Source organism: Copadichromis virginalis, linkage group LG19 (assembly GCF_057382275.1).
Source record: "Copadichromis virginalis isolate Kocher_CV1m ecotype Utaka linkage group LG19, C_Virginalis_male_GT1.1, whole genome shotgun sequence".
NCBI classification, from domain to species: domain Eukaryota; kingdom Metazoa; phylum Chordata; class Actinopteri; order Cichliformes; family Cichlidae; genus Copadichromis; species Copadichromis virginalis.
Window position 1 is genome coordinate 33,055,409 of NC_140636.1, and position 25,032 is coordinate 33,080,440.

The window sequence follows — 25,032 nt, forward strand, 5'->3', positions numbered from 1 at the left end:
CTTTCACGCGCCTTCCTGCTTCCACTAATGATTATCTTTCCTGTTATGATATAGAATAATCGAGTCATTGTTTATCTATAAAATGTAACAAGATAATTAACGAAAAGACGTCCCTTAACTATATATATATATATATTATCGTCATATTTTCCCATTTCAAACCCCTCAAATGTTAATTCATGATTTGAATAATTAGAACAAGTTCTGTTGATTTGCCTTTCTAATAATAAATGACGAGATGCGTTAATACTTATTTCGTCCCTCCACATTCATCATCTCTTCCAGTTTTTGACCCGTAACAGACAAGAGAAGCATGTCACACTAGCGCCATCCGTTGGAAAACTATCGAAACGTCCAACATGTTTTCCCCATGCTTAAACCCCATGCTGGCGGGGCGATCGTGGCTCAAGAGTTGGGAGTTCGCCTTGTAATCGGAAGGTTGCCGGTTCGAGCCCCGGCTCGGACAGTCTCAGTCGTTGTGTCCTTGGGCAAGACACTTCACCCGTTGCCTACTGGTGGTGGTCAGAGGGCCCGGTGGCGCCAGTGTCCAGCCTCGCCTCTGTCAGTGCGCCCCAAGGTGGCTGTGGCTACAATGTAGCTGCCATCACCAATGTGTGTGTGAATGGGTGGATGACTGGTTGTGTAAAGCGCTTTGGGGTCCTTAGGGACTAGTAAAGCGCTATACATACAGGCCATTTACCATTTAAACTGAAAAGGCATCTAATTAAAAGTCAGCGATTGGGGGTTTCCACCCAAGTGGCACAAAAACAACCAACAACAAAAGGTTATTAATCAGAATTTGTGGAATGCCACAGCCAGTGTTATAAAATGAGAAAAGTAATATGAAGATCATTAGAGGGAGTGCAAGAGAGAGACAGGAAGGAAACACCTCTGCAGGTGTTAACCACAACAAACAGTTGCTGCTGTTTCAATTTATTTTTAATATCACACACACTATGATTTTACTGAAGTTTTATTGTGATGACTACTGGGTACAATATCTAGCACTGAGGACAGAAACATTTGGCCTTTGTGCCTAAAGGGATTTTTTTTGCTGCTTATGCTTTCATCAAGTCCTTTTTGGAGTACTGTGAAGTCCTGCACGTGGTGATCCAAAGGTTAAAACTCCAGCTATAGGCTTTCAGTTAGTAAAAAGGTAGCACATTAACACTCATGTTTTGGCTTAATTGCACTTGCTATATACCAGGTGTTGTTCATTATGTTATTCACAATTTTAAAATGTTATTCATTATGGATTCAACTCTATATTCAACTCTATATTTCGCCTGCAAACAATTTCCCCCAGTCCCAATTTTTCTGTTATTTCATCGATGCTCTGGATTTGTTTGCCATCCCAAATTAGATACTGTTCAGCCTATCGCTTGAATAGCCACACATGCAGGGGTTTGGATTTTATTTTGTTTTAAATCCATCCATTAAATCCATTTAAATCCACGCATCCAACCTGTCCAGAATCTAATTGAATACAATTCTTAATTCTACGAGGTTTTCAAAAACTAAACTATTTCAAAAATACACAACGGACGCTGCTCAAGTGGCTGGAAGGAGGACAGACCACAGACTAAACCATAAAAAAGGGTAGGGTATATTATATTCTTTAAACTTACAGAGAGCTCTATTATTTTCTTGCTCCCTCGCCTCTCCTTCTTTGGGACCAGCACTGTTCATTTCCATTGTTTCCACTGGAGTGGAGAGTTTTTTTGTTTTCCTTTTATGATAATTCACACCACTCACCAATTTACAACTTGTTTCTATTTTGAGAAATATACGCCAGCTGTTATAGAAATATGACCATTGCCTATGTCTACAGACAAAACTTAAGGCAATTCGTCTATTTACATATTGGGCGAATTAACACTTAAACATCTTCTCCTGATATGCCCTTTTAAAGCCTTTGTGATGCTAGATCCAAACAAAAATATATATATATGTAAAAAAGAAAATAAACAGATAAAAATCAGTCGTACTTGTTTGTGCAACAGCCATTAATTCGTAAACCCCAAAACGGAAATAGACCCGAAACGGAATCTATTTTATTATTAGGTGCCACTTATAATAGCTAACGTTTAATTTTTTTGATAAAGGATGAACTAATGTTTCCTAAATCAGCTCTGTTTTATTATTAAAGATAGATTACCGCTTGTAAGATGAGTAAAATATCTTTGGATGGTGTTTTTGTTCTATATATGTTACTATTATTTTTGCTTATTGCGTTGTAATGTGTTTATTTTTATTTAAAAGTACTTTAAAAAATATATAATAATAAATAAAACACTACTAGATTTTTAAGGGAACCACTGAAAATGAAAGTGCAGTAGAGTTTAATTTTTTTTAAATTCGTTTTTTAAAATTTTATTTATTTATTTATTTTTAAACAATAGCAGGTCGTGAATAGGTATCTTGCGTCACTTCCTCCACGTGGTCTCGGCCTAAACTCCCGCCAGGAACAGTCGTTTGTCAACAGTGTGGCGGTACCGCAGCTGCTGCTCAGTCTTCGGTGTTTCATTGTTTACGTTGGAGTCATCTTTACCCTCACTTCCCAGGATGGCAGCGAACAAGGGCGACTCGGATATTGATGATATTCTTACCAGCGAAGAAGAGCTCGAGAAGGCTTTGTGTGTGCTGGCTGGGAGCGACCCAGACAACTGCTCTTACTCCAAGGTAGGAGAAGCTTCCTGCACAGCAGCCCTGCAGCCTGTGTGTCGCCCATTGTACGCCTAGTAGCCTTTTCCAAATGCTGCATTGTAGTGTGGTCTGTACATTGTAAGCGTTTTGTTTTTCTTTGTGTTAAATGTTACAATCTGCACCGCTGAGTTTCTGTGTGGTTCTCGTCACCGATGTTTATGAGAAGCACGGTGGAAGTATTGTTATGTTAAAGCACATTTTCTCTTTGTTCCGGATGTCAAATCAGTAATATTTTGTGAATTGATGCTGTGTGTTGATGCCACGTGTGTTGTTGCTCTGCAGGGTTATGTGAAGAGACAGGCGGTGTTTGCCTGCAACACTTGCACTCCAAATGATGCAGAGCCTGCTGGGGTTTGTCTGGCCTGCGCCAATAAATGCCATGATGGACACGACATCTTTGAACTGTATACCAAAAGGTAGAAATCCTTCTATGTTGACTGAGTAGACTGAGCATTCAGCTTTTGGCCCACAGTTTTCTAATATTTCTATTTTTCTTGCAGAAATTTTCGCTGTGATTGTGGAAACAGAAAGTTTGGGGGCTTCCATTGCCAGCTAAATCCTGTGAGACTCTTTGAATCTCTTGTCTCCCAGATGTGTTTGCCACGTGTGCGATACGTTCCAGTTGTTTCAATTGTTCATTCCCCCTCTTTCTTTTTAGGTTAAAGAAGAGGAAAATATTAGAAATCGCTACAATCACAACTTCAGTGGGTTCTACTGCACGTGTCACCGGCCGTACCCAGACACCGATGACCAGGTCCGTCTTTTTTTTGTTGTTGTTGTTCACCCTAAACCCTGCTGCTTGTTTCTCTGTCATCTGTGGCTATATATAAATAAATCTGTTTAACAGGATGAAGACGAGATGATTCAGTGCGTCATCTGTGAGGATTGGTTACACAGCAGGGTAAGCTTGAGAGGATTTTTGATCTGCATGTTATCATTTCTGTGAGTCCTCTGCTCTTTTATTTATTTATTTTTGGCCTTAAATAGCACTTAGGCTGCCCTGTGGTTGAACCCGAGGAGCTTCAAGAGATGGTATGTGAGGCCTGCATGAACAAGGCTCCTTTCTTGTGGACGTATGCTGCCCACATCGCAGGTAACAATTTTTTTTGACTGTAACTAACTAGGCAGACATTTAGCAGCAAAATTCAGATAATCATTAATTCATCTTTTCCATTTAGTTCCGCCTGTGATCCAAGTGGGTGATGCCGAAGAGGAAGTAGAGGTCGACATTGAGGGGGAAGACCGTGAGGCTGGTCAAAGAAAGGATGAGGAACCGTCCTCTAGTGATGAGCGCACAGAACCAGAGGTGAGAAACGGTTCTGCTGTTTGCATGGATTCTGGGATAGTGGAGAACTAAAAATGGCTTTGTGCAAGTTAAAATGAGGGCAGAACATTACTTTACTTTTGACTTATTTATAATCAAACAATGGCATTTGAATTCAGATCTATGTTTACATGTTTATTCTTTTAGTTGTGTTCTCATAATGCATAAATTACATTATAAAAAACAAAACAAAAAATAATTTAAGTTGAAAGGAATCCATAATATATCTTGCTGTGTTTACCACTTGCTTTGCTTTGTTACTCTCCTATTTATGTTCTGGAGTATATTTTACCTTTGTCTATTTTGTGACCTCATTTGGAGCAACACTGTCCAACTTTTCTGAATGCCAGTGCGCCACTAGGTGGGGCTGGAGAGTAATGAGCAGACTATGAGCCAGACAGCAGGCACCAGCTCCTGTTATCGTGCTTTCCTCTCCTCTGGGGTAATTAGAGGAGAAATGACCCATGAGGCACAGCTTCCTCTGCTCTGTAGATGACTTTGGCCGGGCTTCACAGGCTAGCTTACTGTAAACTGGCGATTTTCATCGCCCAACCGTCTTACCGCGTCACTCGCAGTGAGACTTCCCCAGGATGCGTCTGCATTCCTGCATGAGTGGAGATGTTTCACCAAGCCCAGGTGTGCCTGTGCCTCTTGTATAATACAGTCACTCACCCCATCTCATTTGTGTCGTAGGAAGCTGTAAACAGGAGTTCCCCTGGCAAACGAACTCACGAGGAAATGACAGGCAGCCCTGCGATGGCTACAACGAAAATTGTGGAGTGCAAGCTGAAGGAGCTGCAGGCCCGCGGGCTAGAGAGGCTGAGACGGGGAGCGGTGTTCTGGCCTTACAGCTGGCGCGCTGAGCTTTGCACCTGCACGAGCTGCAAGGTGAGACAGAATTTCTAGCTCCAAGATTGTAATGTAGACTCACAAAAGCCAGAATGCTGCAAGTTATCCCTGTTTCTGAATGCCTGTCCCCTGTGTGCTGCATTTCCTCAGAGGGCCTATGTTGCTGCTGAGGTGCAGTTTCTCTTGGATCAGTCTGACACTATTCTGGCCTATGAGAAGAGAGGCTTGCATGAGCCCTTCGGGCAGCACCCACTGATGGCGCTAATGAACTCGATGGACCGTGTACAGCAGCTGGAGGTCATTTACGGTGAGGATAGGGAGGGAAGCCACGGGGTCAGTTGTCCTGCGTAAAGTGAAATTCAAAGCACTGGCGCATTGATGCGGCGGACTAATTAATCTTGTGTTCTTCCCTCAGGTTTCAACGAGCTGACGACCTCAATCAGTGAATTTTTAGAGCAGTGTGCCTCTGAAGGAAAGGTGAGAAGTGGATGTCTATGTGAGTCACATCTTCTTTCTTCTGCTCAAATCTCAGACCTAACACTTCTGTGTCTACATCAGACAGTCACAGTCGAAGCTGTACATCAACTCTTTGAGGAGCTGCAGGCCAGAAAAAGACGCAGAACCAGCGACGGAAATCAGTAACAAGGTGTCCACTCTGCTGCCACCGTACGCCATGTTCACGGGCTGTCTGGACTGAATGTCACCCTCCTCTTGAATAAACCGTTTTGCTGCAATCAATGTGATGTTTGAAGTTGGGGGTAAAAAAAAAAGTTTTAGTTTCAAGTTTTTACTTTATTATTTGAAGGTTTGAGGTTCGTGTCATAACTGGGTTATGATGATGCCTCAACTTTAAAGATTGTGATTAAAGTTTACCTCACATAAATATTGCACACTATTACATTTGTGAACATACAGAGTTTGTTGAATGAACATGATTATTGTGTGAAAGTATGTAAGTTTGGCTGAATTTGATGCCATAATCCTTGCACTGCTAAGACAAACCGGTCTGTAAATGTCATGTGAAAGACTCACTGTGATGAAAATACTGACTAACGCTCAAAATAAAAGTACTAGAAATCTGCTGTAAGGTAAACTAAAACTTGAACAAGAGCATGCATTGGAGCTTTTTATTTTATATTATAAAACCAGATCTACTTTCTGATGGTTATTTCCTGCAAATTATGGAAAGAGTTTCAGGGATAAACCCCCCCCCCCTTTCAAGAAACTTTTAATGTTTTTATTTAAAAAAAAAGAAAAGAAAAGCTGAGAGCAATTTAAGTAGATAATGGACACAGAAGCACTGTAAGCATGCTGTTTTTTAAACTTTGGTAGGTTATAGAGCAGATGCACCTTTTCATATTATGTCAGACTTCTATTTTTTAACTTAAATATGTTTGCTTGTCTGTTTTGACCATGCCAGTGGTTTGCACTGTTGTCACACAGTGAGAAGGTTCTGGGTCAGCTGGCGCCTTTTTGTGTTCTCCCTGCCGTGTGTGGGTTCTGTGTCATTCGTCTGGCTTTCTCTACAGTCCAAAAAGCTTCTTAGGTTACCTGTTGGTTATAAACTGTTAGCCCTACAGTGGATGAACAACCTGTCAAAGGTGTACCCTGCCTCTCAGCCCATGACAGCTGAGATAAGCTCCAGATATGTATGGATAATTTTCTTTACTGTATGTATGTGAAGCCCTTTGAATCTGAATATATGATCATATACAAGCAAAATGTACTTGACATTTCAAGTGAACAAACAACCCATGTGAGATCACATTAATTCCATAATATCAAACCAGTTTATTTTGAGGATGCCCAAGTTGACCACTGTTATGCACCGTTTTGAGGCGACAGTAGAAAAATAGATTCCGTGAAACTAAATGCAACTTAATATCAGTCTACAAACATGGTTTCTATGATACCATACAGGCACAGTGTACCTGTTACAAATCAACACAAGCAATCACACATTTCAGATGGTTCAATTTCAAAAGGTGCTAAATAACACTATGTACACAAAACAAGCTACATGAGATTTCAAAGAATTATTTGATGCAGGCTGGTAAGCTGGTAGAAAAGAGCTTGCATAGACATCAAAGTCACTTCTCCAATAAAAGCCCAGCCGCAGGCAGGGGAAGGCACTGACTTCTCTACAGCAAAAGAGCAAAACAAGGACTTTTACTCAATGGAACATTGTCCTGGAAAATAAAACAACCACCCAACACGAACACGGGGAGGAATCTGGAGTTTTGCATTTTTTCCCCATGAAGCAACCAAGATGGAAAAATGATTTTTCTGCTTGGCAACTCTATCACTGCTAAGCATAGAGCTAATATCTTCAGATCCTCAACATATTCCTGTTACTTTTAAAGTAAAAGGAAAAAGGGGTGAAAAGTGTTCTACAAACATGGCAATCCACAGCACCTACTATATCAAACAAACTGCCCTAGATGCATAACATTTAAGAACAAAAATAGTTTCTGAGACACAATCTTTCTGTTTATACCACACATTCTTAGTGAGTTTTCATGACAGAGACAAAGTACACAGTGTTGTCCACTACAGTAAAAACACAGACCTTCAACGACCACTAAAATGTGATAGAAACCATTAAAAATTCATCATGTGGAACTCAATTCATTATATACAATTTTCATTGGAGATATGAGCCAGCAATCGCCAACTTTTCTTCAATATAAGATTCCTTTTGTTCGAGATTCATTTGTTCCTTTTTCCCTTCAGCTAATAAACAGACGGCTCCTACAGTGCAATGATACTCGTATGTGAGGTCGAATGCCAGCTGTCGGCTGTTACAGGTTTTTAATTTGTGTACTTGCAGGGTTGTGGAGCTACAGCTGCTGCGGCCCATTAACAGTATATTTAAAAGCATCAACACTGGCTCTGCACATCCACAATCTCCGACGAGCTGGCGAGATGGAGACATGGTTTAAACATTTGGGCATGGTTGAGCCCACCTCCGCCATCCAGAAAAGCTGCAGTGTCTGTGTATCTTTAATGTGGACAACAGTCAAATAAGCAGTTAACGGGGGTGGCATTATAGAGACATCATACTTGATTGAATAAAGATAGCTAAAAGTGAATATTCCAAGCGCTAGTTAAGGCTTTAGATTTGATTACTTACTTTGAAATGGGAGGAAACTAACACGCTGACGACCACTCTCTGCCAAACACTGCTTAATCATTTCAGACCTTGATATGTACAAAAAGACCCGACCAAACATGGGAGTGTACAGTACTGAGATTGTGTTAACATCTAGGTGTATCAAAGTTATCCTTGCACAAAGACACGCTCTCTCACACACACAAACACACACCTGGCCTAGCTGCAGATCCAACAAATCCCCAGCGCTTGATCTGATCGCTGTACAGACATTTTCAGTAGAATAAGGTCATCCACAAATGTCCTCTCTCACATGTAGCACACAGCAGGAAGCAGTCTGCTTCTGAAATACTTTGTGGTTTAGGCAGCGAAGCTGCCTGGATCTGACATCATACAGACTGTCTAATACCCAATAAGACTGAGTCAGGCTTTTGCGTTGACTTGCACCTCTGTTGCGTGATGTCTAGATAAATTCAGCGCTGCATGTGCGAACACGGCTTATGTCATGGCAACCTGATATTTTCCACTATATCTCAGTAATGAACCTGCCCATGATCCTCCGGCCCCGTGTGAAAACACCAAACTTCTGCCTTTAAGCCAGACAGTGAGGCTGTGATAGGTTACGTCTGACACAATCAGACGCGGTTACTTGAGACTGACAAGCTCTGATGGCCTACTTCCAGTCGGATCCAATTCCTGCTTTGTGTGACCAAACCTTGGCCTTTTTTTTTTTTTTGTTAAACTCAACATTAGTGCAGAACCAGAGCAGGAGGAGAAGAATAGTCAGGTGAGTTATAGCCATGCTAAAAGAAGAAATGGAAATACCAGTTCTGGGAGGGGAAAGAACACTGACAGACATATTTACATATGATTTTATCACAATACTCTATTCCCAGACTGTGTGCCATTGTTCATTTATGTAAACTGAGATCTTTATCCTGTGATCTTCCCATTCTGTGCAAGAGACAAAAGAGCCAACCAATGTAATCTGTTTTCAACCATCATTTTATAACTGAGCTTCATCTAGTGTTGCGACTTCCTCACGCAGAATTCATGCAGCATAGAGCTAACCTCTTTCTTAAGAAATGCAAGAGACCAATCTGTCCACGGAGAGCCTAAGAAATCCTCTAAACCTGCGGGACTAGGCAGACTTGCATTGACAGCTAACCTACAGCTCTTACCATGCTGACTGCGTGATGGATAGCACAGTGTGATAGAGGTAGGACAAAAGGACAGATTCTATAAATAGCAACCATCGACCACCCCTTTTCCCTGCTTCTCTCAAACTCTCTCTCTCTCACAGACACACACACACACACACACACACACACACACACACACACACACACACACACACACACACACACACACACACACACACACACACACACACACACAAACATTTAGTGCTTTGCTATTCATTATGATGGACAGCCACTCATCTCTTTTTCCCTTTTCTTAACCCAACCCCTGGTCTTTAAACTGGGGTTAAAGTGCAGATTTCTTATAGGGGTAGTCAGGTTTGCTAGGTGACCTGCGGTCTCTGACAATCTCTTCACTGACACTGTTTCTGTGAGGCTGCTGGAGTGGCCCTGGGCCTGATGATTCTCCAGCTAGACCCATCTCTTCTGGGGTCTCTCTGGGTCCTGGGTGTCTCTCCTCATAGTTGTCCATATTCCCACTGGGGGACCGTAAATGGCCTAAGCCATGAGTCAGGTCTGTCTCATTTGATCGCCCCTTTGAAATATGTCCCATCCTAGGTTGGGCTCCAGAGGGGCTAGCAAGGAGACCATCATGCCTCTGAGAGGTTATACTGAGGACATCCAGTCGTAGTGGGTCTGAGGCAGTCCGACCCTGTGTATGGCCCTGGGACTGAGAGTCAGAAACATAAGGAGGAGGATAGGAGCTGGAGGCGGTGCAGCTGTGGCTGTAGAGGTCTGGTCCAGCAAAGGAGGGCAGTGGGTGTGTGGAGGTTGGGGTTGCAGGTCGGCAGGAAAAGTCATACAGGTCAGGGAACTCAGCTTGAGCTTCCAGTTTGGGCTCAGGAGCGTGTCTCTTGCAGGAGTGGCCATGTCCAGGTCCATAGCCATGGCTGAGGCGGGAAGAAGGGCAGGGCCCATGAGGCAGGTGGTGGCTCTGAGGGCCTTCCCTCTCCATTTCTGCCATGTGCTGCTCCCTCAGAGTCATGACCGAAACACCTAGCGCAATGTCAGGCATGAACTCCCTCATAACCGGCTCCATGCTCATCTGCATTGGAAAACAGATAAACATTTATGACAGAACCTGACAATCAAGATATTCATATCCCAAAGCATAAGCCGCTAGGAACATTTGACTCAACAAAAATAAATAAATAAATAAAAATAAAAAGCATGTGGCACAAGGACATGCACGCACATATACACACTCACCACTTGCTGGTCTGAAAGCAAAGCTCGGCCCATAGCCTGTGGGTTGGTGCAGTCAGGGGGCTGAGGCCTGGGCACAGAGGAGTAGTCTGAGCTGCCATGCTTGGTGGCTGCATGGCGCTGGATCAGGGTGCGGTTGCAGGGGTAGGAGAAGGAACGGGTGGGGGTTGGCAAGGGCACGCGAGGTCGCCACGCACCCTTGAGCTGTGCGTGACTAGGTGTGGCAGGGGGGTGGTATGGGGGAGGTGGAGGAGGTAAGGGAGGGTGGAAGCCTGCTACTCCTTCCAGCTCTGTGAACATGCTATCCATGGCTGGACTGCTGTTTACCCGACAACGACCCACCTGGCGCAGGGCCAGTATTGGACTCTCATCTCCAAACCTTTCATCTGGGAAGAACTTGTATGGATTCTGCAGGTAAAAAATAAAAATCATAAATCTCATCCTCCAGAGATCTCCTCCTCCCTAACCCTGGGAACACGCTCTGCTTTCTGCCTACCTGCAGTAGCTCAGTGGCTCCGTCTGCCAGACCAAACTCCCTCAGCACCCGCAGCTGCAGCTCATAGCTGACGGTGGCTCCCTCGCCACAGTTGAGGGCATACGCTCTCTGAACCTGCTCTGTGTGTCTTAGCTCATGCAGCCTCCGAATCATCTCCTTTACCACAGATAACTGAGGTACTGAAAAGTGAAAAAGAATACAAAGTCAGACATCAGAGTAAAATGACGTGAGTCAGTTAAAGTCTTCATAGTTTGAGTCTTAACGTTGTAATTTAATCAGGGTGCTCAGAGAATCCACTGAACGGCATTATGTTTACAGATACTTGAGCAGTTTCTCTGTTAGTCAGCAGTTTCTCATAACACTTAAGTCAAGCATGTGCATAATCCAGCCCGGGGGCCAATCACGGCCCTAGGTCAGATTTTATATGGTCCCTTGCTCCTACCCTATAAAATGTATTATTCATGGCCCGCCACCACAAACAGAATTAATAAAGTGTCATTTCTCTTTTCACCTCATGGTAGCAGCACCAGTAAGTCATGTTTAAAATGAACCTGAGATGCTGATATTCAGCAGCTTCAGCAGATCCTTATGTTATTTTATTCTCGATATGTGAATGAAAGCAGATTTATTTTGTTAAGGTTCAAACACTTGATCACCATAATTCTTGTGTTATTGAAAATAAAGTGTTAAAAATTCATAATGTCTATGCTTTAAAAACAAGATGAGAAAGCTTGTTGGCCCCTCAATGATATACCATGAATAAATATGGCACTCTTATAAAAAAAATAAATAAAAAAAAAAAAAGAAGAAGAAGAAGAAGAAAGGTTTGGACACCCCTGACTTAAGTCAACCATAACTGTGTAGCATCTGCGACACTGCTCCTACCTGGAATTTCATTTGCCACGACTGATGGAGCTGTGGTTGAGTTGCTTGCCATTTGCTGGTGGTTAATCATGTGACAACACTGAGGCACAGCATTGTTGACCATGTAGAGTGTGTCCGGGACGTTGGACATGCGCACTAGTCGCAAACGCACTAGGTCTGTCTGCTCGACCATCATTTCATCAAGAACAGACTGAGGACACATAAAAAAAAACACATAAGTCCTATGTGCAACTCAAGGACATGGGGAACATTTTGCAAATTAGTTCCACTTGACTGACACTTCATCTAATAATGACACACTGGTCTATGGATATGTCATAAATATTCATGGCCTCGGGAAGGCCTATAAGTTATTAGGAAAGTTTGCAAACGGACATAAAGCAAATTTCGGTCAGACTGATAGAGGCCACCACTGAATACTAAATGATTTGTATGCATAACAACAACTTGGCATGGGTAGTTTTAGCACGTCTGAGCTATAAACAGGTCGACAAATTTTACATTAGCCCGCACCCTTTACAGAAACTCTGCTCACTTTGGCGATAGCTGTATGGGACACAAATATTCCCCCGGTTTCTGCCCTGTCTATAACCCCCATTAATCATAAATAAATGAACCTTACCTTAGCCTCCTCCACGTAAGGAGAGAAAAGGCGTGGACGCACATAGATGCCTGCATTTTTCTGACGCAACCAGGCATTGGCTTTACCCCCCTCAGCTGTGGGTAGCATGTCTGAAGGAGGGGTGCTTATCAAACCCCTTTTGAGCTGTGAATAGTGAAGAATGTGGATCAATGCTCAATCTATGAAGGTCACAATAACTCAGAAACACCAGTCATAAAAGCACAGCAGCTGAGAAAAGATAGATAAGTAACACTGACTGCGTCGGCGAGGACGTCACTGTTGGGAGGTAAGATGTGCTCTGTTCGGATGAAGGGCAGGAGCGGAGACAGGATCTCCTTCAGCTCCTCCACATCCAAGTCTCTCCTTTTCACTCCCCTCTTGTTTACGCTGTGGGCTGTGCCACTCAATAGGTTGGGTTCTGGGTAAACAGGAACGACCACGGTCAGATATTATAATGATTGTAATGCTTTTTGTGCGTCAACATTTATAGTCAGAGTTTACATACACACATCGTGGTAATTTTGGGTTTTATATGATTTCTTTAAACTGTCTTCTTCCAGGGAATGACTCTACAGTAAACCTCTTTAAAGACTTTAAAAAACAAGCCTTAGGTGCACAAATTTGAATTTATCTTGGGTTCTCTCTAATCTACAGAGACAAATAGCAAAGGCTTAAATAAATACATACAACCCCATTAATATTTAGTTAAATATTAATTTGCACGTTGCACCTCGAGCAGATGCTTTTTGTAGCCATCAACAAGTTTATGGTATAATCCTGTCTGGATATTTTACCCCTCTTATTGGCAGAATTGATTGAATCCGTTTAAATTGTTTGGTTTCCTGACATGGACCTAGCTTTTAAGCAAAATGCACAAATTTTAAATAGGGTTGAGGTTGGGACTTTAGTAGGCAATTCCAAAAGCTTAGCGTTATCCTGCTTTATCCAAAAAATGTTTTGATGTGTGTTTGGGATCACAGTCCTGTTGGAACACAAATGTCTCCAAATTTCAACAGTCTTTGAGATGAAGTTGAAGAATGTGGAGGTAGTCCTCCAAATTTTTCAATGTATCAGTAGCACTGGCAGCAAGACAGCCTAACAGAATGATGCTACTGACAACATACTTGAAAGCTGGTGTGGTGCTTTTAGACTTGAAAGCATCACATTTGATTGATTGATTGGTAATTTATTTCAACATGTGAACAATATACAAGTACATTTAGAAAGAAATAAGAGAGAAAAAAAATACTATACAAATTACATACAAAAAAACATTCTGATTAATTTACATGTTGAAAGGGAGTGGGAAGAAGTATACACTTATTTAATCCCACCCCTGTCCCATAAATTATCAGTGAATATTTAGTCAGCTTCCTTACTGATATAATTTGTAATAAAAATAGTGAACAGATTTCTGATATACTATATACTATAATATCACATCATGAATTTTTTGTTTGTTTGTTTTTAAATAGAGACATTCACTTAATTTAAATATTTTCCTTTTCTTTATAGATCGAGAAGATCATATTTTTATAACTCTTTTTGAACAGTTTTATGTTTGGACATTGCTTTAATTCCATATTCAGTTTGTTCCATAGTTTCACTCCTTGAACAGAAACACAAAAGCCTTTTCTTGTAGTACGTACCTTCATTGTTTTGAAGTTACAAAAACCCCTTAAATTATAACTTCCTTCTTTCAAAAAAAACATACTCTGAATATTACCTGGCAGTTCTTTATTTTTTGCTTTGAATAGAATTTGTGCTGTTTGGAATTTCACTATATCGTCAATTTTCAATATTTCAGACTGCAAAAATAGTGAGTTTGTATGTTCCCTATAACCTGCATTGTGGATGATTCGAATTGCTTTCTTTTGAAGAGTAAAAAGTGAATGTAATGTGGTTTTATAGTTATTGCCCCAGACCTCTGCACAATAGCTTAAGTATGGTGAAACCAGTGAACAGTAGAGAATATGAAGTGATGTTCTGTCGAATACCTGTTTTGCCTTGTTTAGTACTGCAATGCTTCGTGATACTTTGGAATGAATATATCTTACGTGAGCTCTCCAGTTAAGTTTTTCATCTGTTATTACCCCCAGAAATTTATTTTCACTGACTCTTTCAATATCAACACCATTTATTTGAATCTTTGCATTTGTATTTAAACTACTATTTCCAAATAACATCAGTTTAGATTTATTCAAATTTAATGATAATTTGTTTTTTATCAAGCCAGAACTTCACTTTACTTATTTCATTAGTCATATCCTCCAATAAATTCTGCAGATCATCACCAGAGCAAAAAATGTTTGTATCGTCAGCAAAGAGAACCATTTTTAATACTTTGGACACTTTACAGATGTCGTTAATGTACAAGTTGAAGAATTTTGGACCCAAAACTGACCCTTGGGGTACACCACAAGCAATGTCCATACATAAGGAGCAACCACCATTTATTTTCACAAACTGCTTTCTGTCACTTAAATAACTCCGGACCCAATCTAAAACTACCCCTCTGACACCATAACGTTCCAGTTTTCTTATTAATATATCATGATCTATAGTGTCAAATGCCTTTGTCAAGTCTATGAATAACCCAGCCACATATTGCTTTTTGTCTATGGAATTTGTGATGTATTCTATTGAATCTAATAGTGCCGATGATGTTGATCTGCTTGATCTGAATCCGTACTGACTCTCAGTGAGTAGTTTATGTTTATCTATAAATTTTTCCAGTCTGTTTTTAAACAGTTTTTCAAGAACTTTTGAGAATTGGGGTAGTAAAGAGACAGGCCTGTAGTTTGTGAAATGGTGTTTGTTTCCAGATTTGTATAGAGGTATAACTTTTGCTATTTTCATTCTGTCTGGAAATCGACCAGTTTTACTTTTCTAAACAGCTTTGTCTTATGTGACCATAAAGCTTTCCTCCAGAAATTCATTTGGCTTGTGGGCAGCTACAAATTACAGTCGAGTTTTGAAGCTTCTTTTTTGGTTGGCACCCTCTAAGATGCAAAACGCTACCTTGTCGACAGTGACGCTGGTGTTGCAGCAGTGTCCAGTTCACGGCAGGCTCGAGCCTTGGTAGTAACGAGTTTCGTCTCATCTCTTTTTCTTCTTCCAGACATTAGGAAAGTGCTGACACATCTAAATAATTTTTACTTGAGTACAATTGTTTGAACTGGTTATCCTGGAATCTGCAGTCGTTTAAAAAAAATGGCCCCAAGAGACCTTCCCAACTTGTGTAACTCTGTGACTCTCCTTTTTAGATCTTCACTGAATTCCTTGAACTTTCCCATTGTTCATTGTTCCAACTACTGGTGATTCCAATAAGTGCTCAACAAAAATCCTTTTTATGGTGCAAAGAGAAACTACCAGCTGTAGTCAATTATCAACTTCTCATGATCATAATGATAATGAGAGGTTAATAGGGCTTGGCCTTGTCAACGTTAAGGCTACTGTAGAACTTTAAGCACCGTTTAGTAAAAGATTAGTAGGTATATTTCCAATCCAAAATAAATTCATATTTTTACCCTAAATTCTTGTTTTTTAAGTCATTAAAGATGTATGCTATGCAATCATTCCACCCTGGAAAAAGAACAGTTTAAAGAACTCTTCTGATGAGTGGATGTAAATATCTGACCACCACTTTAAGTATGATAACACTTTTAGTGCTTTTACATCAACCTTCTGGCTGCATTTCAAACCTTTCGCACAAGATCGTTTTGACAAATTATAGGGATCTTGAGGAATCAGGCTGCTCTCCCTTATAATATGAATACCAATAACCTTGATCATGTACCCCTCAGAAGAGCATTAATTATCACAGTAGCAACAATGACATGACAAATCAGATCGAACCACTTCCTGTTGAATTTATGGGGTAAAGTTTGGCTCTTTTTTGCTTTTAAGTATATTCACAAGGCTCTAGTAGGTGGTAATTTCCTCAGAGCAATTAGGGGGGCTGCTCAGAGGGTAATTATAGAGTGTATTATCTTACCCCTGTCTGCCATCCTCTTAATAAGCTGCTGCTCGCCCCACTTAACAACATACTTAAGAATGTCCTGTTCACTCGCCTGACAGAGAAAGAGAGATATAGGACAGAGAGAAAGCAAAAGACAAAAATATTATTAGGACAAGGTTAGATATTGTTGGGAACAGAACAGGGAAGGTATGACACGAGGATAAAGTGAAAATGCAATATGTTCAGGCAATGTCCCATCAAAGCTTGGGTCTGGTTTGTTTGGGTAGTTGGATTACAACACTTCACCTCAACCATCTGGTGTAAAGCCCAAGTTGCTTGGCAGTGCAGATGACAGCTCAGCTTTGATTAGGTTCTGGGTTTGAAAGAATTTCTCTCTAGGGAACTGTTTTTCAACTCTGGAAATTCTGGAGACTCAGCGTGTGCACGTGAACAGCGTCAGCACATGTGGACAGTGTGTGACTGGGGCAGGGACTGTGTGTTTGTATACAATATTTTCATGCAACTATCACAGATTCCCAAACACTGTGAGGTGCTATAAGTTGAGAGACGTTTCCTTACCTGTAGGTAGTCAGACTGAATTGCACTGAGAAGGTGTTCTTTGCCAAGTTCGTAGAGAACATCCGAAGTGACAACTTGACTGAACTCCTCACAGAGGAAGTGCATGGCCTGCCTATGGACCCACTTGGAGCCGTATGGTTGGGAGCTCCACTTGAGAATGGGGACAAGAGAGTCCAGAGACAAACTCTCCACAATAATGTCTTCACAGCCTGGGAGAGGCAACGAGACAGACAAGCAGAAATGTATCATATTCTGAAAAGAAGTGCATATATTGAAGTCAGAAAGATGTCACTTAACCTTAAAAAAGAAACACTACAACAACAAAAAAGCCTGTTTGAAAATGTATTTTAATGATTTAACTAAACAATTATTACAGTACGGCAAGTAACGCTGCAGCCTCTGCCAAACCATCAGTAGTTTTGACTCATATTCACTGACCCAGGGAGTCTCCCTCTAGTAGCCCCCACATCCTCCATGCTGCGTTTCCTAAATCAGAGCACATACCAGAACAGCAGGCAGCGGCTTTACTCTAACACACCAACCCACAGAAATGCCTTTGATACCTTGATGTGTTTCAGTCTCAAGCTGCCTTCTCTTAACCGTGATAAGTAAACACAGCAGCTTGCGGAAATGTGCTGCCGGTGCACAAGCACACACTTTGCAAAGGTGTACACACAGACCACTTGTGTGCATAAATCAAAAATGCATTAAAAGCCACAGAAGGCTTAGGGAATTATGTGCCTGGTGCTCTAGTCATTTAAAAAAAGAACCAAGTTTTGCAAATTCAGCCAACAATGGCACTCAAACTCTTAACACTTAATCTAACATGGATCCATTTATGCAGAAATAAAGCCTCCATGTCCACTTGGATTAACATATGATCGGTTTGGTCAAGCCATCTATCACAGTTCCAAACGAGAGAGTCTTAGTGGCTCACATTGAAAGTTCTTCTCCGATCATTAACACAAAGTGGACATTCATGAAGATAAAGCCGACTGACTGATGTCCAGTCAGAGCTGTTCTGAAGGGAAATAAAAGCTTCCCAGCTTCCTCATTCCAGGCGGTCCTGTCCATCAGTTCATCGTTGGAGGAGCAGCGGCGGCAGCAGCAGCACTCCTCTGGGAAAATCTTAAACTAGAAAATCTAAGCTGCTCTTCCGCCCTCAAACCACCACTTTGAACATAAACGCCGGGAAATTGGACACCAGACTTCAGAGCGATGACCCCACTGATACTTCAGCTTCATATCCATGCAAGCTGTGTGTACAAATTTTTGATTCGAATGGAAAAGCAACCATAATGTACATGCACAGCTATGAACCCTTTGGGTGTTTTTGCTTGTAAATGCAAGTTCGAGAAACACAAAGCAGACGCCCGCAGTCTTTTCAGCTGAGGCTGCATCATTAAGACAGATGTAGCTGAAATGTGGGCCTGCATATTTTTTTTCTCCTTTTTATCTGCTTTAAACAGACTGAAAAACGGGAGAAGATTTCCAGCATCTGCCTCATTGCCCACTGCTGGTCGTTTTGCTATTCATCTTCTAGAAAGTCCTCCAGTCTAGTTGTGTGGATGCTTTAAGCATCCACACTATTGAGTTCCTGTTTCTCTTTATTCTTTATTATTGTGTGGATGCTTTAAGCATCCACACTATTGAGTTCCTGTTTCTCTTTATTCTTTATTATTATTATTATTCTAGTTGCTTCCGTACACTTTTTGGCACTTAACTACTTCCACAATTTTCAGCCGATTTTCACCATTCAAATTTTAAACTATTCTGCTATTTCTGCTAATTTACGCTACGATTTTTGCTATTTTTAACTATTATACTTTTTAAAATATTAAGCTTTTTTCCTTTAATTTGTCCCATTGAAATGAATGGGAAACTTCTGCAATTCTGCTAAAATTTGCTTGTTTTTGAAACTTAACTACTTCCTCATATTTTCACCTAGAACAACCATTCAAACTTTAAAATGTTCACAAATTATTGGGCTATTCAGGTATGATTCAGCTTTTTCAAATGTTTTACTGTTTTACTTTTATGCCTCTTAAAGTTTTGAGTTGCAAAATTGTGATTTTTCACAAAATACATGCGTTGTTATGGTTGCTATGCTCTTGGCTTCCAGTGTGCCACTGAAGGTTTTGCAATTTTCACTTCATGTCCGAACAACTTCTTGCTACTTGCTCAATTTTCACTCAACTTCCACAAATTATACATCAAAACGTAGGTATTTTTGCTGGCTTTCAGAAAATGTCACTATCATTGTTGTGGGATTTATAGAATTTTTGCAAATCTCCTCAGACCAACACAAGGTCTCAAAACTCTCCATATAAAGTCAATGGAGAGCTTGTTCAAAATCATCGCTGGATTTCTGTAATGAGAGGCATATTCGAATCGTCATATCTCCTTAACGAAGCGACTTTAAGACATGAGGCTTGTCCCCGAATATCTTCAGACACCCCTGACGCTCACAATTCAAGAATTTCTTTCTCACCTATTACCGTTCTGAAATGAGTTGGACTTGTCTGAGGGTAGGAAATTCGTCCTTCGCTCAGATTTCTTCAGATTTAAAACTCTGGAAATGAACCACTTTTTTCTCTCGTCATAATTTTTTTTTGGATTTCCACAGAGACCTGAAAATTTCCATGACTGTTCACCAAAGCCTGCTGTCTCTTACGGTGAAAGAATGATATCGATACTCCAAATAGATTTCGAGTTACAAAGCGTTGTTTGAGGGCAAGTCAAGGCAGTTTTTGCTTCGCTCTACTCAGTTATGGTGCATTAGAAGTCAAATATCTTTAATAATTCATATTTTAATGATAAATTGAAAACACTGGAAGATTCCCCCATCTCTTCTGAACAAAACGGTGTAAGAATGACCGCTCTAGCCCCTACGGTTTGGGAATTATGGTCATTTGTTTGAGGGGAGTCCTCACTATGAGAAATAGGCTGCAATAATCCTGTGCCTCTCTGTGCTGCGTGTGTAAAAAGAGGCACATGTTTTGGCGGGAAAAAGTACACAGGCTCTCTGATTGGTGGATTCAAATTCAGCAGCTCCCAGGCTGACCTAGAAACTTACTTCTCTCTCCCTGTGCATTTTTTTGCTGATTTTTTCATTTAACAAGTATATTTGAGGGACCCTCAGCATGTTCAGCATTTTTTCAGCTGTCCATTTTGCTTTTCCAATTTTTCTGTTTAACTTATTACTATTGTGCTAAATAATACTATTTCTGCTATTTTATAAGATTTGTGCCTAATATAGTATTTCTGCTAAATTACAGTATTTCTGCTTTTTATACTATTTGTGCTAAAACATAGTATTTCTACTAAATGTAGTATTTATGCTTAATCATACTATTTCTGCTTTTTATGGGATTTGTGCCTAATATAGTATTTCTGCTTTTTATAGGATTTTTGCTCAAACATAATATTTCTACTAAATGTAGTGTTTATGCTTAATCATCCTATTTCTGCTTTTTATAGGATTTGTGCTTAATATAGTATTTCTGCTAAATTATAGTATTTCTGCTTTTTATAGTATTTGTGCTAAAACATAGTATTTCTACTAAATGTAGTATTTATGCTTAATCATAGTATTTCTATATATTTCTATATATTTCTGCCAGGTCCCCAGGCAGCCAATCCTCTGTGAGGACTTAGACATTCAAATTTTCAAATCAGGGCCTGCACGGTTTCCCAGCCAATCATATATGTGTCCTGAGGCATTCAAATTTGCATATTGGGGCCTTCATGGCTTCTAAGCCAGCCAATCATATCTGAGGGCTGAGGAATTCAAATCCACAAATCAGGGCCTGCACAGCTTCCCAGCCAGCCAATCATGTATGTGGGCTCCAGGTATTCAAATTTGCATATTGGGGAATTCGTGGCTTCTAAGTCAACAAGTCATCCATGTCATATATCTCTAAAAATTCATATTTTAATGATAAATTGTCAACACTTGAAGATTCCCCCATCTCTTCTGAACAAAACGGTGTAAGAATGACCGCTCTAGCCCCTATGGTTAGGAAATTATGGTCATTTGTTTGAGGGGAATCCTCACTATGTGAAATAAACTGAAAGAAGCAGGTCTATGTCTCTGTGCTGCGTGTGTAAAAAGATGCACCTGTTTTGGCGGGAAAACGTAAACAGCCTCTCTGATTGGTGGATTCAAATTCAGCAGCTCCCAGGCTGACCTAGAAACTTAGTCCTCTCTCCCTGTGTGTGTGTGTGTGTGTGTGTGTGTGTGTGTGTGTGTGTGTGTGTGTGTGTGTGTGTGTGTGTGTTTAGTGGGAGAGAGAGGACCCTGCCCTTATTTGGCAGCATGTCATTGTAGGATTTAAATTGAACATAGTTAGACTGGTTGACTGGATTAGAGCCTGTGTTTGTGTGTCCCTCTGTGCATTTGTGTTTCAATAAGTTATTACTATTCTGCTAAATCATAGTATTTCTGGTACTTTTCGGTACTTGTGCTAAATACAGTATTTCTGCTAAATCATACTATTTCTGCTTTTCAAAGGATTTATGCCTAATATAGTATTTCTGCTAAATTATAGTATTTCTGCTTTTTATAGGATTTGTGCCTAACATAGTATTTCTGCTAAATTATAGTATTTCTGCTTTTTATAGGATTTGTGCCTAACATAGTATTTCTGCTAAATTATAGTATTTCTGCTTTTTATACTATTTGTTCTAAATTATAGTATTTCTGCTTTTTATAGGATTTGTGCTTAATATAGTATTTCTGCTAAATTATAGTTTTTCTTCTTTTTATAGTATTTGTGCTAAAACATAGTATTTCTACTAAATGTAGTATTTATGCTTAATAATAGTATTTCTATATATTTCTGCCAGGTCCCCAGGCAGCCAATCCTCTGTGAGGACTGAGACATTCAAATTTTCAAATCAGGGCCTGCACAGTTTCCCAGCCAATCAAATAAGTGTCCTGAGGCATTCAAATTTGCATATTGGGGCCTTCGTGGCTTCTAAGCCAGCCAATCATATCTGAGGGCTGAGGAATTCAAATCCACAAATCAGGGCCTGCACGGCTTCCCAGCCAGCCAATCACATATGTGGTCTCAGGCATTCAAATTTGCATATTGGGGAATTCGTGGCTTCTAAGTCAACAAGTCATCCATGTCATATATCTCTAAAAATTCATATTTTAATATTAAATTGTCAACAATTGAAGATTCCCCCATCTCTTCTGAACAAAACGGTGTAAGAATGACCGTTCTAGCCCCTACGGTTAGGAAATTACGGTCATTTGTTTGAGGGGAGTCGTCACTATGAGAAATAGACTGCAAAAATCCTGTGTCTCTCTGTGCTGCTGCGTGTGTAAACAGATGCACCTGTTTTGGTGGGGAAAAGTGCACAGCCTCTCTGATTGGTGGATTCAAATTCACCAGCTCCCAGGCTGACCTAGAAACTTACTTCTCTCTCCCAGTGTGTGCATGTGTGTGTGTGTGTGTGTGTGTGTGTGTGTGTGTGTGTGACAGAGAGAGAGAGAGAGAGAGAAAGCCTTTTAATGGGATGATCCCATTGTAAGATTCAAATTCAATATATTTAGACTGGTTGACTGAATTGGATCTTGTGTGTGTGTGTCTCTGTGCATGTGTGTTTCCTCATGTGTACATATTTGTAATTGTGTGGCAGTCATAAATTTTTTTGCTGATTTTTGTCATTTAACAAGTATATTTGAGGGAACCTCAGCATGTTCAGCATTTTTTCAGCTGTCCATTTTGCTTTTCCAATTTTTCTGTTTAACTTATTACTATTGTGCTAAATCACACTATTTCTGCTATTTTATAAGATTTGTGCTTAATATACTATTTCTGCTTTTATAGGATTTGTGCTTAATATAGTATTTCTGCTAAATGTAGTATTTATGCTTAATCATACTATTTCTGCTTTTCATAGGATTTGTGCTTAATATAGTATTTCTGCTAAATTTAGTATTTCTGATTAATTATAGTCTTTCTACTAAATCATAGTACAGTATTTCTGCTTTTCATAGGATTTGTGCTTAATATAGTATTTCTGCTAAATTATAGTATTTCTGCCAAATTATAATATTTGTGCTAAAACATAGTCTTAATTTAAAATTACAATATTCATAGTTCATCACAGTGTCTCTGGTAAATCACAATATTTCTGCTCTGTTGTACTATTTTTCTAAATCATAGTGTTTCTGTAATGTTTAAGTATTTTTGGCTAAATATATTCTTTCTGTTATCTTATACTATTTCTCCTAAATTCTTGTATTTTTGAGAAGTTATCATGTTTCTGGTAAGTTACAATATGTCTGCTAAATTCTGCTATGCTATTGTATCTCTGCCAAGTATTATGTTTCCTCTAAGATATTGCAGTTCTGCTAAGTTATTCCATTTTAGCAAACTTCTTTTGCTTCTGCAAAGTTTTTACAATTTCTGCAACTTTTCAGCTTTTTCAGCTACTTTTTGCATACAGCTTCAGCTTTAAAGCATCCACACTGCATTTTCGCAGGAAATGCAAATTTTTCTAGTTATTATTATTATTATTATTCTAGTTGCTTCCGTACACTTTTTGGCACTTAACTACTTCCACAATTTTCAGCCGATTTTCACCGTTCAAATTTTAAACTATTCTGCTATTTCTGCTAATTTACGCTACGATTTTTGCTATTTTTAACTATTATACTTTTTAAAATATTAAGCTTTTTTCCTTTAATTTGTCCCATTGAAATGAATGGGAAACTTCTGCAATTCTGCTAAAATTTGCTTGTTTTTGAAACTTAACTACTTCCTCATATTTTCACCTAGAACAACCATTCAAACTTTAAAATGTTCACAAATTATTGGGCTATTCAGGTATGATTCAGCTTTTTCAAATGTTTTACTGTTTTACTTTTATGCCTCTTAAAGTTTTGAGTTGCAAAATTGTGATTTTTCACAAAATACATGCGTTGTTATGGTTGCTATGCTCTTGGCTTCCAGTGTGCCACTGAAGGTTTTGCAATTTTCACTTCATGTCCGAACAACTTCTTGCTACTTGCTCAATTTTCACTCAACTTCCACAAATTATACATCAAAACGTAGGTATTTTTGCTGGCTTTCAGAAAATGTCACTATCATTGTTGTGGGATTTATAGAATTTTTGCAAATCTCCTCAGACCAACACAAGGTCTCAAAACTCTCCATATAAAGTCAATGGAGAGCTTGTTCAAAATCATCGCTGGATTTCTGTAATGAGAGGCATATTCGAATCGTCATATCTCCTTAACGAAGCGACTTTAAGACATGAGGCTTGTCCCCGAATATCTTCAGACACCCCTGACGCTCACAATTCAAGAATTTCTTTCTCACCTATTACCGTTCTGAAATGAGTTGGACTTGTTTGAGGGTAGGAAATTCGTCCTTCGCTCAGATTTCTTCAGATTTAAAACTCTGGAAATGAACCACTTTTTTCTCTCGTCATAATTTTTTTTTGGATTTCCACAGAGACCTGAAAATTTCCATGACTGTTCACCAAAGCCTGCTGTCTCTTACGGTGAAAGAATGATATCGATACTCCAAATAGATTTCGAGTTACAAAGCGTTGTTTGAGGGCAAGTCAAGGCAGTTTTTGCTTCGCTCTACTCAGTTATGGTGCATTAGAAGTCAAATATCTTTAATAATTCATATTTTAATGATAAATTGTAAACACTGGAAGATTCCCCCATCTCTTCTGAACAAAACGGTGTAAGAATGACCGCTCTAGCCCCTACGGTTTGGGAATTATGGTCATTTGTTTGAGGGCAGTCCTCACTATGAGAAATAGGCTGCAATAATCCTGTGCCTCTCTGTGCTGCGTGTGTAAAAAGAGGCACATGTTTTGGCGGGAAAAAGTACACAGGCTCTCTGATTGGTGGATTCAAATTCAGCAGCTCCCAGGCTGACCTAGAAACTTACTTCTCTCTCCCTGTGCATTTTTTTGCTGATTTTTTCATTTAACAAGTATATTTGAGGGACCCTCAGCATGTTCAGCATTTTTTCAGCTGTCCATTTTGCTTTTCCAATTTTTCTGTTTAACTGATTACTATTGTGCTAAATCATACTATTTCTGCTATTTTATAAGAT

General features: G+C 39.9%; 2 protein-coding genes across 4 annotated transcripts in view; one reads left to right on the top strand and one right to left on the bottom strand.

Annotated features, from left to right (window-relative positions):
* The first annotated feature begins 1,515 nt into the window (after positions 1 to 1,515).
* Positions 1,516 to 5,613, top strand: LOC146686562 (putative E3 ubiquitin-protein ligase UBR7). Of its 2 annotated transcripts, XM_085441078.1 has the most exons (12): positions 1,516 to 1,599; positions 2,565 to 2,682; positions 2,989 to 3,122; positions 3,207 to 3,267; positions 3,365 to 3,460; positions 3,554 to 3,607; positions 3,694 to 3,799; positions 3,885 to 4,012; positions 4,724 to 4,918; positions 5,030 to 5,186; positions 5,295 to 5,356; positions 5,438 to 5,613. In XM_085441078.1, exons 2-12 carry the CDS (start codon positions 2,566 to 2,568, stop codon positions 5,519 to 5,521), a joined length of 1,194 nt encoding a protein of 397 aa, XP_085297204.1. In that variant the 5' UTR covers positions 1,516 to 1,599; position 2,565; the 3' UTR covers positions 5,522 to 5,613. The 2 variants fall into 2 exon arrangements, with proteins under 2 accessions (XP_085297204.1, XP_085297205.1); XM_085441079.1 differs by lacking the exon at positions 1,516 to 1,599 and having other exon boundaries at positions 2,434 to 2,682.
* Positions 5,614 to 6,650: 1,037 nt separating this feature from the next.
* btbd7 (BTB (POZ) domain containing 7) overlaps positions 6,651 to 25,032 on the bottom strand; it is a 36,937-nt gene continuing 18,555 nt past the window's right edge. For both annotated transcript variants that reach the window (XM_085441077.1, XM_085441076.1), the window contains exons 4-11: positions 16,943 to 17,151; positions 16,400 to 16,475; positions 12,660 to 12,820; positions 12,403 to 12,546; positions 11,781 to 11,970; positions 10,896 to 11,074; positions 10,403 to 10,807; positions 6,651 to 10,238 (exon numbers count right to left, since the gene is read on the bottom strand). In XM_085441077.1, the coding sequence (XP_085297203.1) occupies positions 9,480 to 10,238; positions 10,403 to 10,807; positions 10,896 to 11,074; positions 11,781 to 11,970; positions 12,403 to 12,546; positions 12,660 to 12,820; positions 16,400 to 16,475; positions 16,943 to 17,151 (2,123 nt within the window). In that variant the 3' untranslated portion in view covers positions 6,651 to 9,479. The remainder of the gene's footprint in view (positions 10,239 to 10,402; positions 10,808 to 10,895; positions 11,075 to 11,780; positions 11,971 to 12,402; positions 12,547 to 12,659; positions 12,821 to 16,399; positions 16,476 to 16,942; positions 17,152 to 25,032) is intronic.